This window comes from Austrofundulus limnaeus, unplaced genomic scaffold (genome assembly GCF_001266775.1).
Source record: "Austrofundulus limnaeus strain Quisiro unplaced genomic scaffold, Austrofundulus_limnaeus-1.0 Scaffold43, whole genome shotgun sequence".
NCBI classification, from domain to species: domain Eukaryota; kingdom Metazoa; phylum Chordata; class Actinopteri; order Cyprinodontiformes; family Rivulidae; genus Austrofundulus; species Austrofundulus limnaeus.
In genome coordinates, this window is record NW_013952445.1 from 1,710,765 (window position 1) to 1,722,834 (window position 12,070).

Here is a 12,070-nt window from a genome sequence, read left to right on the forward strand (position 1 = left end):
GTCACACACGCACGGGGGTGGGTTGCTTCAGTTTACTTGGCATCTGAAAATACATTGAATCTGAAAAGAGATTCACTGAGTGAGAAGTAGTGTTAAGAGTAGCAGACAGTTTAAGTTTCACTTTCACTTTGCTCTGTTACTGCTGAGCCAGCAGGAGTCACGGGCAGGGTGTGTGGGATGGGGGGTGGGGAGGTGCGCTCTGTGATGAGGAAGTTTGGCTTAAAGACACATCCCAGGGGCATTTCTGGTCCCCACCTGTCGTTTTGCTCCTCAGCATGGCTGCCTAAAAACGCTGCACGATTTCTCAAACATGCATGAATGAGTCAAAGCAAGGCTTTGGGAATGTTTTTTTAATGAGAGTATAACATTATAACATATATCAGATAATATGCATGTATAACAGGTATTTGTCATAGAAAATTTAAGAAGTGGATCATTTTAAAACAGAACTAAACCAGGGGGGAACTTTTGTTGAACCCATTTCCATATATTTCTTTTAAASATTTTCTTTACTTCTTGGTAAATATTACTTTGGTCAGCTAGTTTATTATACTTGTTTTTTGTAAACAACTGATTTAAATATATGTACACTATTTTCAGTAGCACAAGTTGTCTAAAACAAAATTCGTAAGAAAGTTTGTTYATTTTTACATTTGTTGACACAGTCATATTAAAAGCTACATCATAGCTATAGTCAAATAAAATGTCTGGTTAAATCCAAGTTATTGCTATGGTCCACAAAAAGGAATTGCGATGGCTGCCAGTGAAAGGTTATAAAGTGGCCAAGATTTTAGTGTTTTGCAGTGAACACAGCTATTCATGCTGAGACAGATCACAATGACATGTTGTTGACCCTTCAGGTGCAAACTACGATCCCTGTCGCCAAAGAGATGTGAAGATTGTGGTGTAAGCAGGAAAATCTTCTCTGCATTTGGCAGCAGGCCTGGTTTAACACTGAGATGCTCAGCCTACAGCTCCTCTCCACTGTCACGCCCTGCATTCCCCACTCTCTTTTTTTTTACAGCTTCTGGATGCCAGTCTGCCTGGCTGGTGTGGTCCAAAAAGGAGCCAACCATTGGGGCAAAGGGGCCACGGAGTCGCTGCCAGCTGGGCCAGCACTTCACGACCGAGCACCACTCTCCAAACAAACAGCGGAGTGGGCCGCAAGCCAGGGGCAACATGGAACCTGTCATTACTAGCCACGCGTGGTTGGTTCACTCCCCAAAATCCAAACTGGGCCAGTGGCTTGAGCGTGTACTGCACTTGACTTTAGCTAATTTCTCAGCCAGTGTTTGCCAAAAAGATACTTTCTCAGAGTTTTTTTTTATTATCAACATATTAAGATGTGTGTCTTGCATTTCATTAATGCTGATGACTTTTATTGTCAGCATGTTTAAATCGTTAAATGGGACTTATTTAAAGCATGAATCCTGAGCCAAAAAGATTTAAAAACAAGAGGAAAACTTCATATTTGGGGGGTGGGGGGTGGGGGTGGGGCACCTGGCCTCATTATAAACTGTGTACTTATATACTATGAAATTCTCAATGGTTACCTGGTTAAAATTAAACGAGCCACAATAAGATTTTCTTGATGGATCAAGATTTTACTGTTGATGGTTTTGTTTTTAGTGTATTTTCTCTTTTTACATATGGTGCTTTAACAATATTTTAACAGCAGTTAATATACTTTTGTCTAAAGGAACTGTAATTCAAAAGTCCATGCATGTTTCATTTTTCCATAACTGCCTACAAATATCTAAAAACGCCTTGCCTTTCAACTTTTAAGTAAAAAAAAACAAAAAACTGGTGGTACCGTTTATATAGTTTTGCCTGTTGTGATAAAGGGGATCTTTTATGCCATCAACAACATGGCAACAATGTTCTGCCTTTGTTGTATTGCACCATCCTGGGGGCTGTTAGAACAAGGTACAGACGGACAGAAGCACAGATGATGAGTGGCGAGCTAGAAAAACAAAATATTAAGACAAGTGGAAAATTTAGCTTCTCTAAATATTTCAGTCTTTTGCACCCTGCCAAAGATGATGCAATAGGAAAAAATAAACAACTGATAGAAGTGATTAACTTTGAATGCATTATTTTGATTAACATACCTAATTAAATATATTACCAAGGAATTAAATCATACTTATAACATTATGCATTCATATTGTGGTTCAAGGTGATTTAGTTAAGGGCATGAGTAAAAACATTGCAAAGCTAACATAAAAAGGGCCTCTAGTGATGCGGTGCTCTAGTGATGCGGTGGCATTCCCTCAAAATTCCAGAATACTGTTGCAAAGCATGTCCAGAAGTATCCATGATGGCATGCTGGGAGGGAAATATAGTCAAAGAACAGGCAATGTGATAGGTTCTAATTGCTTCAAAATGTCCTGAAGAAGACCCCCCATTACCTATTTAAATCAGCTGATAATGGGAGGCTAGAAGGAGGAGATGGCGAAGGGGAGGTGTGTGTGGGGGGGGGGGGGGATGCTATGCAGAGGGTGAAAGCTATCCTCTGCGCTGCTGTCGCCTCATTATTTTTTGTCTTGACGGACGCCTGCGCTCAACCCCTGGATGAATGGCCCTGTGCTGAATAAGTTATCGCCAGACAGACAAAGGGAATGGTGSGCTCCACAAACAACACAGCACTACTGCAAAGCATGAATTTCTTTTTCCTCCCCTCATACCCCCCTCCCTCCCCCCACCATCCTTCCCCTTGTTCCCTCCAGACGAAAGGCAGGGCCTGCCACAGACTGAGATCTCACCTGTAATTTCTACAGAAGCTCACAGTAGGAGGGGGGATAACATAAGGGATATAATAAAATAAAAAGGCAGGAAGGAAACCAGCATCTATGTTTGCTGAAAAGAGATATACTTCCAAACCTCCATTTTGTTTTATCTTTCCTTTTTGTTTGTGAGGCTCCTCGGTGAAGACAGGGACCTCCTTTGGACTGCATCTGAAGATGTCTGAGAGGATGTTTTTTGTTCTCAAGACAAGGCCCACAGCATGATCACTGAGGATGTTTTGGATTCATCTGATTTTTATTTTGTTTTCGTTTTTGATTTTTGGACTGCCAGGGCTTGGTATATCAAATCAGGTTGCCCTCTATACAATTCTCCCATGGGTGGTGGGTGTCAAGAGGATCTCCTATAGTTGCTAAATGAGAGCTAAGCACTAAATAAGACTGGAAACAACCCAATCCCCGATGGTTATCAAGAAGATGTGCTCCATWTCTGCCAATTCCTCATCCTTCCTATCACTCAAAAGTAGAGGGGGAACTTTTGGACAGGAGAGCCTCTTTCCCTTCTGACAGGAAAATCAGAGGGTGCCGTGGCCCGACAGGAGCTTGACGGYAGATCAAACAGGGTGGGTACCCTTGGAGTGACACCTGGAGCCACTTCAAGGGATGAGAGCGCCACTGATCTCCAGTCATCTCGTCAGAACGACAGTCTGTCAGGGTTAAAGTAAGGGGAAAAGAGAAGCTCTATCAGTTTGGAAGGCGTGAGCAAGGTCCAACGAAGCATAACCTCAATGTCGATGCCGGATGACCCCTGAGCATTTGGAGAAGTGATGGAGCAAAGACTGTTTTTCTGTTGAAATGTCCTGGATCAGCTTTGAAGACATGTTCTTGGACAAGTTGAGAGCTACTTGTTCCAATAAAAGAGTCTAACTCAAGATATGCCGGTAGTTTCTGCTTGCATTGCTTTAACTTGAATTACCAGCTGCCTTATGAGAAAAAAACAAATATTTGGTAGCAAATTTAAAGGGATCCACGATTAGTTGTAACATTAGACTTTATTTAATAAACATATATTTTAACTGTAAAATAAAGACTGCAAAAAACTGTAGGCTGTTTAGTTTTTATCATTTCTAAACTAAAAGTTTAAAAATATATTACATGTGATGGATATGGCCATTTTATTTACATGCCAAGCATTCTGGGTAAATGATGATGTGGACAGGTCCCATATGCAAGGCTGCTAGCGAGCTATATCCACCTGAAGGTTAATCTTGGACAATATCTGCCGATTGGTTCTTTTAAATAAAACCAGAGAGCGTTGACAGAGAGGAGAAGGTAGAAATGACTCAGCCTGTAACTGAAAATATGGATGGAGGACCTAGGTTTAGCTTATTTGTTTGTTGCGCTAGCGCCAAGCTAACACATATAAGGCAATATAGCGTTGGCACTAACGCTAACAGGCTAAGCTGAGGTTCTTCCTCCATGAAGCAGCTCTGTTGTCCTCCATCCACATTTTCAGTTACAGGCTGAGTCATTTCTACCTTCTCCTCTCTGTCAACGCTCTCTGGTTTCATTTAAAAGAGTCGATCATAAGATATTGCCCAAGATTAACCTTCAGGGTGGATACAGCTCACTCACACTGAGGACCTACCCACGTCATCATTTACCCAGAATGCTTTGCGTGTAAATAAAATGGCCCCGTCCGTGTTAAAATGTATCTTTAAAAATTTACAAAACTAAACATCCAACAGTATTTTTACAGTCTTTATTTTACAGTTAAATATATGTTTATCAAATAAAGTCTAATGTTACAAATAATAGTGGATTTCTTTAAAGCTAGTTGTCTTTATCCAACTCAGAGATTTTTACATGCATTGAACTTGAAGAAAACTATATGTTTATTTTATTCTGACCTGTGAAAAAACACACTCCCACTATGGACTGCATATTAAAAAATGGAAATAAACTGTGAAAAAGGAGGCTTTGGGTTCCAGTAAAGCAAGTCAATCCTCAACAGACAAACGCATGCCTTATATAAAACAACAACACGTCTTTGCACTTGTCAACAGCTCCTTACTCTACAGCCCAGGCTTGTGTGTATCTTTTTCTTTYTGCAAAAAACGTCCCATCAGCACTCTCTAATGGGCGAGGTGAAGAAAAGACGAAAAAGACAGCGATAAAGCAGAAGGGTGAGTGAGAAAAAGAAACTGTTGGCAGTGGCGCTTGTTTGACTCAGGAGAAGTGAGTAATGAGACTGAGGCGCACCCTGTCATTGTTCCAGCAGCAGCCTGTGGCTACAGACACATATGCAGACTCACAAGAATAATAAAACTGTATCATCTGTCTGAAAACAAGAGACTTATTTGACATTTTAGAAACAAACGGTGCAAAAAAAATCCTAAAAAACAATCACTAAAATTTAGTTAATCCCTTTTCCATAAGGCCACTTGTTTTTTTCTAGGTTTAAACATCAGCTCACAGAGTGGTGACTTTTCTTCAGTCATTCAATCTTTATATTTGGATATTTTTGTAAGATCAGGATATGATATCCTTTCTCCAAAGCKCAAGCGAGTGTTGATATTTTTCCACCATCTCAACACATTACAAATCTGTTTTTCTCACACAGAGCTTAATCAGATGGTATAAATGATGGACTGGAAACAAGAAAATAGAAAASAGCTTTGCACCAACAATGGTAGGGCCTTTCAAAAGTTTAATTGGACAAAAATGATCAACTTTAACACCAAAGCACTCATTTCTATGTGACAGATCATATCCCCTTTTCTCAGATCACATCAGACAACAGCTGCGTTCATCTTGAAATGTACTTTAAAGGTAATCTAAGAGTCGAGGGGCACTTTGATTCAGACTTTGGGAYTTTGCTCCTTTGCCAAAATAAAAGCAGAATGGACAGAAAATAATGCACACAGAATGTCTCCTTGGAGGGAAGAGAAAAGGGCAGAGATGACACTGACCCAGAGGGATGCAGCAATGCAGAGACCGTATGAAAAACGCTTGTGTGTCGTGATGCTGCCAGGATGAGCAAATCGCAAAGCAAAAGGAAACACGTTTAAATGCAGTAAGGGAAATTACTGTGGCAGAAACACAGAGACGAGATCAGAGACTGAGCGACTGGCAATGATTTGCTGCTCTTGGGAATGAGCTGCGGCTATCGTGATGAGTTCAGGTGTAATACCGAATTTAAAAAAAAAAAAAGCAAAATATGCCGAACAAGTCTCAGATAACCAATGTGGCACATTAATGTGCAATATGAGTGTGTAGGACTGTAATTTTATGAACTGTGTGAACAATGGCAAAATATTTTCATAGGTAGGAAAAGAAAATTCTAATTTCTTTAAGAACAAGTTGGAAAAAAAATCCCTTTCCTGTTCAGTTGTTTGGCAAAAGCACTCCAATCCCACCACAGGTCACCGATACAGAKTTTCATTATGCGACCCTAAAACATGTCTTAGTAGCTCATATTCCAAACAAATTCATAAAGACGGTGTATATTCACCAATAATAAGRGAGAAGAGGCAAAACTTTGTGATTTCGAAAAACAAAAAGTTTAGCTTCTTTAGATGCTTTTCTGGGGGCATGCACTTTGGTCTTTTGGCTCAGGATGTTGTTCACATGTTGGCTCGTTGGAGCAAGCAAACAGGGAAAAAAAACTTTCCAGTGAATACGACACGCAGAGCAGTTTTGATTTTCCTAGAGGCAAAGAGGAGTTGTAAGTTTTCCTCTCTTGCCAGTTAGTCAAATGAACAGACCTAATTTCAATTTCAGGAAAAAAAAAACTTTAACAAAACATGTTTGTTCTGAGTTAGCTGTACTAAATTTATGCTGATATTGTCACATGGGAGCAGTGACCTTAGCCACACATAAAGAGAGCCTGTGCTCAAGAAAGGAAGTTGGTATCTTGGTAACAGTGGAGCAGCATCAGGCCGCAGCATCGTCTTCAGCTCGCCTTAAAGACCGATCTCTTAATCAACGCCCAGAGTGTGCAGGAGCTCTCCTCTGAAGGCTGAAGCTCTGTCCATCTCGCCTGCCCGTCGCTACTGCCAGTCCCGGCCATGAATATGGAGCTGTTCTGTGGCTGGGAGCTTGCTTATGTTTTCTGTCTGATATCTAGACCCCATTCCCATTTCAAAGGGAAGTCCACCCGGGGCCTTGACTTTTTGATCTGCCTGGCGACTGAGTCGACCACCTGCATGTGGGATCAGCTGCCAGTGAGAGCAGACAACCCCTCTGCTTCAAAATATACATTCTCCCTCCTCTTCATCCCCCTTTCGCTGCTTCGGTGCCCTTCACTGTATCCACCCCCTTCCTTTCGTGAAGCTGCCAGGGGCCCCAATAGTCCTAACTGGGTCTGGAGCTGCATTCTGTTCCCAACTGTTGGTGGGTGTGATGCTTGAGATGTTCAGAGTATCATTGCTGAAGGTAGTCAGAGGACCATTTTGTATTTATGAGAAGCTACAGTGTCAACATGCCACMGAAGCAGCAGGGGCTTTGTCAAAAAGGTCTGAGGCCTTTATAATCAGTGTCAGTAATCCACAGTAAGAGCTGTGACCAAACATATTGACAGCATTTAAACAAGATCAAATCATWGCACCAACAGRTAACATATCTATCTTTTCTTTCACWAATTATYGTCAATGGCAATGATGATTTGTCCCAGTCTGAAAGGTATAACATTTTGTTTTCAAACAAAGCAACAGCTATTTGAGATGTTCATGTTTCCAGATGTTCCTTACAATAAGTGATGTTCACAGAGTCTTAAAGTTAATTAGCTTTCTTAAACTACGGCAGTGAGCATAATGAGGGAGTAATTGTTTCTCAGCAGGGGTGATAACCAGAGGGCCTTGAGGACGATTTAAGAAGTGCTAGTTACCGTGTATAATTCTGGACTTTACATTTTGTAATAAGATTTGTGCTGCTGTGTGTGTATCCCTTCGTTTAATTTATTGAAGAAATTTAAAATACCTAAAAGTTTATATAAAAAAACTATTGTTCAAAAAGTCCTGACTTTTAATTCTTTCTACAGCTGCAGAAAAGAAAAGGTTTAAAAATTTTCATTCATATTTCTGTGCACCTTTATTTTGTGTTGCATCCATTTGTACAATTTGCTTCTGTAATTATTTTTTATCCTTTCCAACTAATACACTAACGACAAAGCAAACATCATCCATCTGACATCAAAAACAAACACACAACCCAAAAAAATAAAAATCAGAAGCAAACTTCTAGAAGGGGCTGGGGGAGAAGATTAGGGGGTACGAGTTCYCTGCACGTAATCTTTGGCCTCTCTCGCTTTTAAACGACTAGTTGATGTTTCCCGAGCCACAACCTCAAAACAAAAACGCTTTCTTTTTTTGCAAACAGTGATAAAACGTGAAAGAAGTGTGAGAGGGAGGGGGCGCAGCAGTTGAGGAGGCTTGCAGCCGAGCCTCGGTTTGGAAAGCCCTCATAAATCCTGATTTGAGCAGCGCACTAACCAGAGGAGCTAAGGCACGTCAGGAGGAGGGGCTGGGGAGGGGGGGGGGTGGCAGCATGCCTCTTAAAATGCTACGTCTGATTAAGTTTTCCCATTAGGTGACAGCTGAACTTTAACATTAATATGATAATATTGAAATAAGTGCGTGTTATTTACTTCAGCACCAGAGGGGGGCGGAGGGAAGAAGAGAGGAGGGAGGAGGGAATGATGAATGATTTCTGGACAGCTCTGGGTGACATGCCAGGCGAGGTGACCCCCACCCCCCCCTTACTTCTCTTCCCATAATCAGACTTGACAAAATGGAGACATATGCAGAAATATTGGTTACAGTCGGCGTCACAGCCCTCCTCAGGCCTACTATTTGCTGGCTGCCCTGTGAGCCGCCCGGCAAATTGTCTATGGTCACTGAAGCATCTATTTCAATTGGCACTTCCTTCCTGCCCTGGGATTTTACATTTAGTGAGTGTCATTTACATATTACTCTTAATCAAAATCCATACTGTGTGAGAGGAAGAAGAAGGGGAAAAAAACAAACAAACAAAAAAAACAAAACAAAAGAGAACAAGAAACAAAACRGTGGCGTCACGGTTCAGCGGAAAGCACATAGGCACTTTATGAAATGGAGATGTGACAAGATATTAACTGCATGTGTGTGTGTTTGGAGGGTTGCACACAAGATAATGCAAGCCCCCTTTTTTATATATTTGCAGCTGAATGCTTGTGTTTGTATTTGTTTGGGGCTGCTTTGTGCGTGAACCAGCGAGCAGCAGACTGCGAGAAACAGACTGCAAGTTGGTTTTTGGGCAGTAAGTGCATTTTGTGGAAAAACAAAGAAGAAAAAGAATGGAGACATGTTCAGCGTGCACTTGTCTTTTTAAGCCTTTTGTTTCTGCAGGATGCCTTACTGAGATGCTCTTTTCTCCATCTATCCAAACAAAAGCACCAAGACTGTGGCATTCAGGCAAACAGCCTCCTAACGTTATGGGCTTAACTCAGATGTGTTTAACCTTTCTAAGCCATACACAAAAAGAAAAATGCAATTAAATGAAGTTTAATGAACAACAATAATAACTAATCATGACTTACCTGAAAGGTAAAAATGTATTCCTCTTTATTTTTACAAAAATTAATTATAAGTATCTTTTATTCACTCTTTTGTGAGTTCACAACACTGTTAAAGCACAATGCAGGCAAAGAAGTGCAGAAACAGTGGTCCCTACCTGCAGCTTACCTTCTCAGCATGCCGGTCAGGATGCGAGAACTCTTGCCCAGGTTTGCGTCTGTTTCTCTCAGCTGGGAGAGGAAATAAAAAATAAAAAACAACATTGACAGATGAGTTTTAGTTTCTGTCCTGAATGAACAGCTGAAGGACACTGTTAAACACAGAGTTTAAAGCAACAACCAAAGGCTACATACACTTTTGTTAAGAAATGTTTAAAAGAAAAAAAAATACAAGAAAATGCACCTTGAACCTAGTGTTCCTCAGGAAGCGATGTATTGTTTACCAGTTTTATTTAAAGTTTTAAAGTGAAACAGCTATCTTGTTTGCAGTTTTCAAATTGTGTCCACAAATGAACATATGTCGTGAGTTTTCTATCTAACCAAGTCTTCCATCTTATATCCAGCAAAAAAGGATTGTTTGATCTTGTTTTGAGATTGTTATACAAAGCAAGAGMAGAACGTGTTAAAAATCTTGTTAGCCTGGAAATAGCCAGATTATTTCACTTAATTCAAGAAGATTCAGACTCAAATTAAGATAAATATCTGCCAGTGAAATAAGATAATTGCACTTGGTAAGACTTCTTAAAATGAAAACATTCCAAGCTAACAAGATTAATACACCAACATATTCTGCTCTTGTATAGTAGATCAGTCTCAGAACAAGATCAAAAATACCTTTTGGCTGAATATAAGATTGTAAGACGTTGGCTGTGTCCAAATTAAGGGGCTGCGTCTTTTGAAGGACCCGGTGTACGTAGTATCGACCGCAAAGAACTGAAGAAAGTGGCTGTGTCCAAATTCAGAGGCCGGGTTTTCCAAAGGTCKAATTCGTCAGCCGCCTACATCACAGCGCGGTGCTGGAGGCTGTCCAAATGCAAAGACTCCTCCAATGCGGCCGACAAATGCATCCTTCTTTTGTCCGGATTAGAATGGATCTTTCTCGGCCCACCATATCCCATAATGCATTGCAGGCCGACCGCAGATTTTTTTCTGCCAGTAATGGCAGACGAAACAAGAGAAAGGAAGAGGTTTTAAATAAAAATCTGGCGGTATAAAATTTGGAAACACTTTCTTTTACGGTACCCTTATTACCATGTAATTACAAGGTAATAAAAAATGTAATCAAATGTAATTACTACCTTATTACCATGTAATTACGTGGTAATTTGGGTACAATTTTACTATGTAATTAATTGTCTGCAGTAATGTAGCACTTACCTGGTAATGTATTACAATTCACTATGTAACACCTAAATAAGTAGTAGCTAATTTGGACAGTTTTAAAGTTATATTTTATTTTAGTTAACCACTAACCTCAAAATTTAGTTGCATTCTTTTGGTCATAAATATAGTGTTGAGTTACTATTGAATAGTAATTTGATTGTATTTACCCAATATAGGTAGTTTTACTAACAGTAGTTTTGTACCCTATTTACCATGTAATTACATGGTAAGAAGGTAGTAATTACATTTAATTACATTTTAATTACATTTTTATTACCTTGCAATTACATGGTAGAAGAAAGCGTTACCGAAAATTTAAGTTTCAAGCAGTTGTGTTGTTAATACTTTTGTCATTTATATAGACACTTTTTAAAATATTATTTTTGTCAGAAATAAAATGAGTTAGACTGTCCAAATTCACAGCCACTTTTTTCTGGTCTTTGCGGTCTACCAAGAACCCGGTCCACCTAGACTGGGTAGGCCGGGTCCTTCGGAGGACCCAGCCTCTGAATTTGGACACAGCCAGTGGTTGTGAATTGAAGAGTCCAGCCATCGGCTTTATTCCCACCCTAACCCAGCGTCGCCTAGCAAACATGACAGAGCTATACAGAAGCAATAAAGATCTAAAATTAACCAAAATTAGCTAAATATTAATATATTAATAATATTATTATTTTTAAATTAACACAACTAGCGCAGAGGCAATACATGAAGAACTAAAGGACTTGCCTTAAGATCTTGTTTACAATGATTTCTGAAAAGAGTAATATTAAAAAGGTGTTTATGCAAATAACCAAAGCCTAACAACACAACCTCTTTAAACTTTCAATTTTTGTACCACGAGATTTTTATTTAAAACTGTACTCCTGTCTCTTGCTTTGCCTGCAGTTACAAGGAAATAAACCTCCTGGTTGGCCCACAATGCATCTTGGGATAGAGTGGGCTGAGAACGACCCACTGGACCCATCCCTCAAATTGGGAGGAACGGAGGACACATTTGTGGACCACAATTCAACTTCAGTTCAATTGAAAAATACTTCATTGATCCCAAAGAGAAATTACAGAATTGGAGGAGCATTCAAATTTGGAAAGCCTTTGGTGCATCGCTGTGATGTAACCAGCCTTCAAATTCGCACTTGGAAGGATGCAGCCCCTGAATTTGGACACCGCCTTGGTTAGATCGACAATTTTTGCAGTGTAAATGACAATACATTCTTCTTTCATTTAAAATATAAATTAATTACTTAATCTAAATGGTTTTCCTGGCAGTGGTCTCTTATGTATGAAGTCTGACAGGAGTATCTGTGTGTTGCTACTAGGGCTGCCACAAACGATTATTTTTATAATCGATTAATCACCGATTATTTTTTCGATTAGTCGACTAATCGAA

General features: G+C 39.9%; 1 protein-coding gene across 4 annotated transcripts in view; it reads right to left on the reverse strand.

Moving 5' to 3' along the window:
* vti1a (vesicle transport through interaction with t-SNAREs 1A) overlaps positions 1-12,070 on the reverse strand; it is a 120,045-nt gene that overhangs the window by 27,050 nt on the left and 80,925 nt on the right. For 2 of the 4 annotated variants that reach the window (XM_014007645.1, XM_014007644.1), the window contains one exon: positions 9,467-9,528. In XM_014007645.1, the coding sequence (XP_013863099.1) occupies positions 9,467-9,528 (62 nt within the window). Of the gene's footprint in view, positions 1-9,455; positions 9,529-12,070 lie in introns of all 4 variants that reach the window. The other 2 variants (XM_014007647.1, XM_014007646.1) reach the window with 1 other exon arrangement.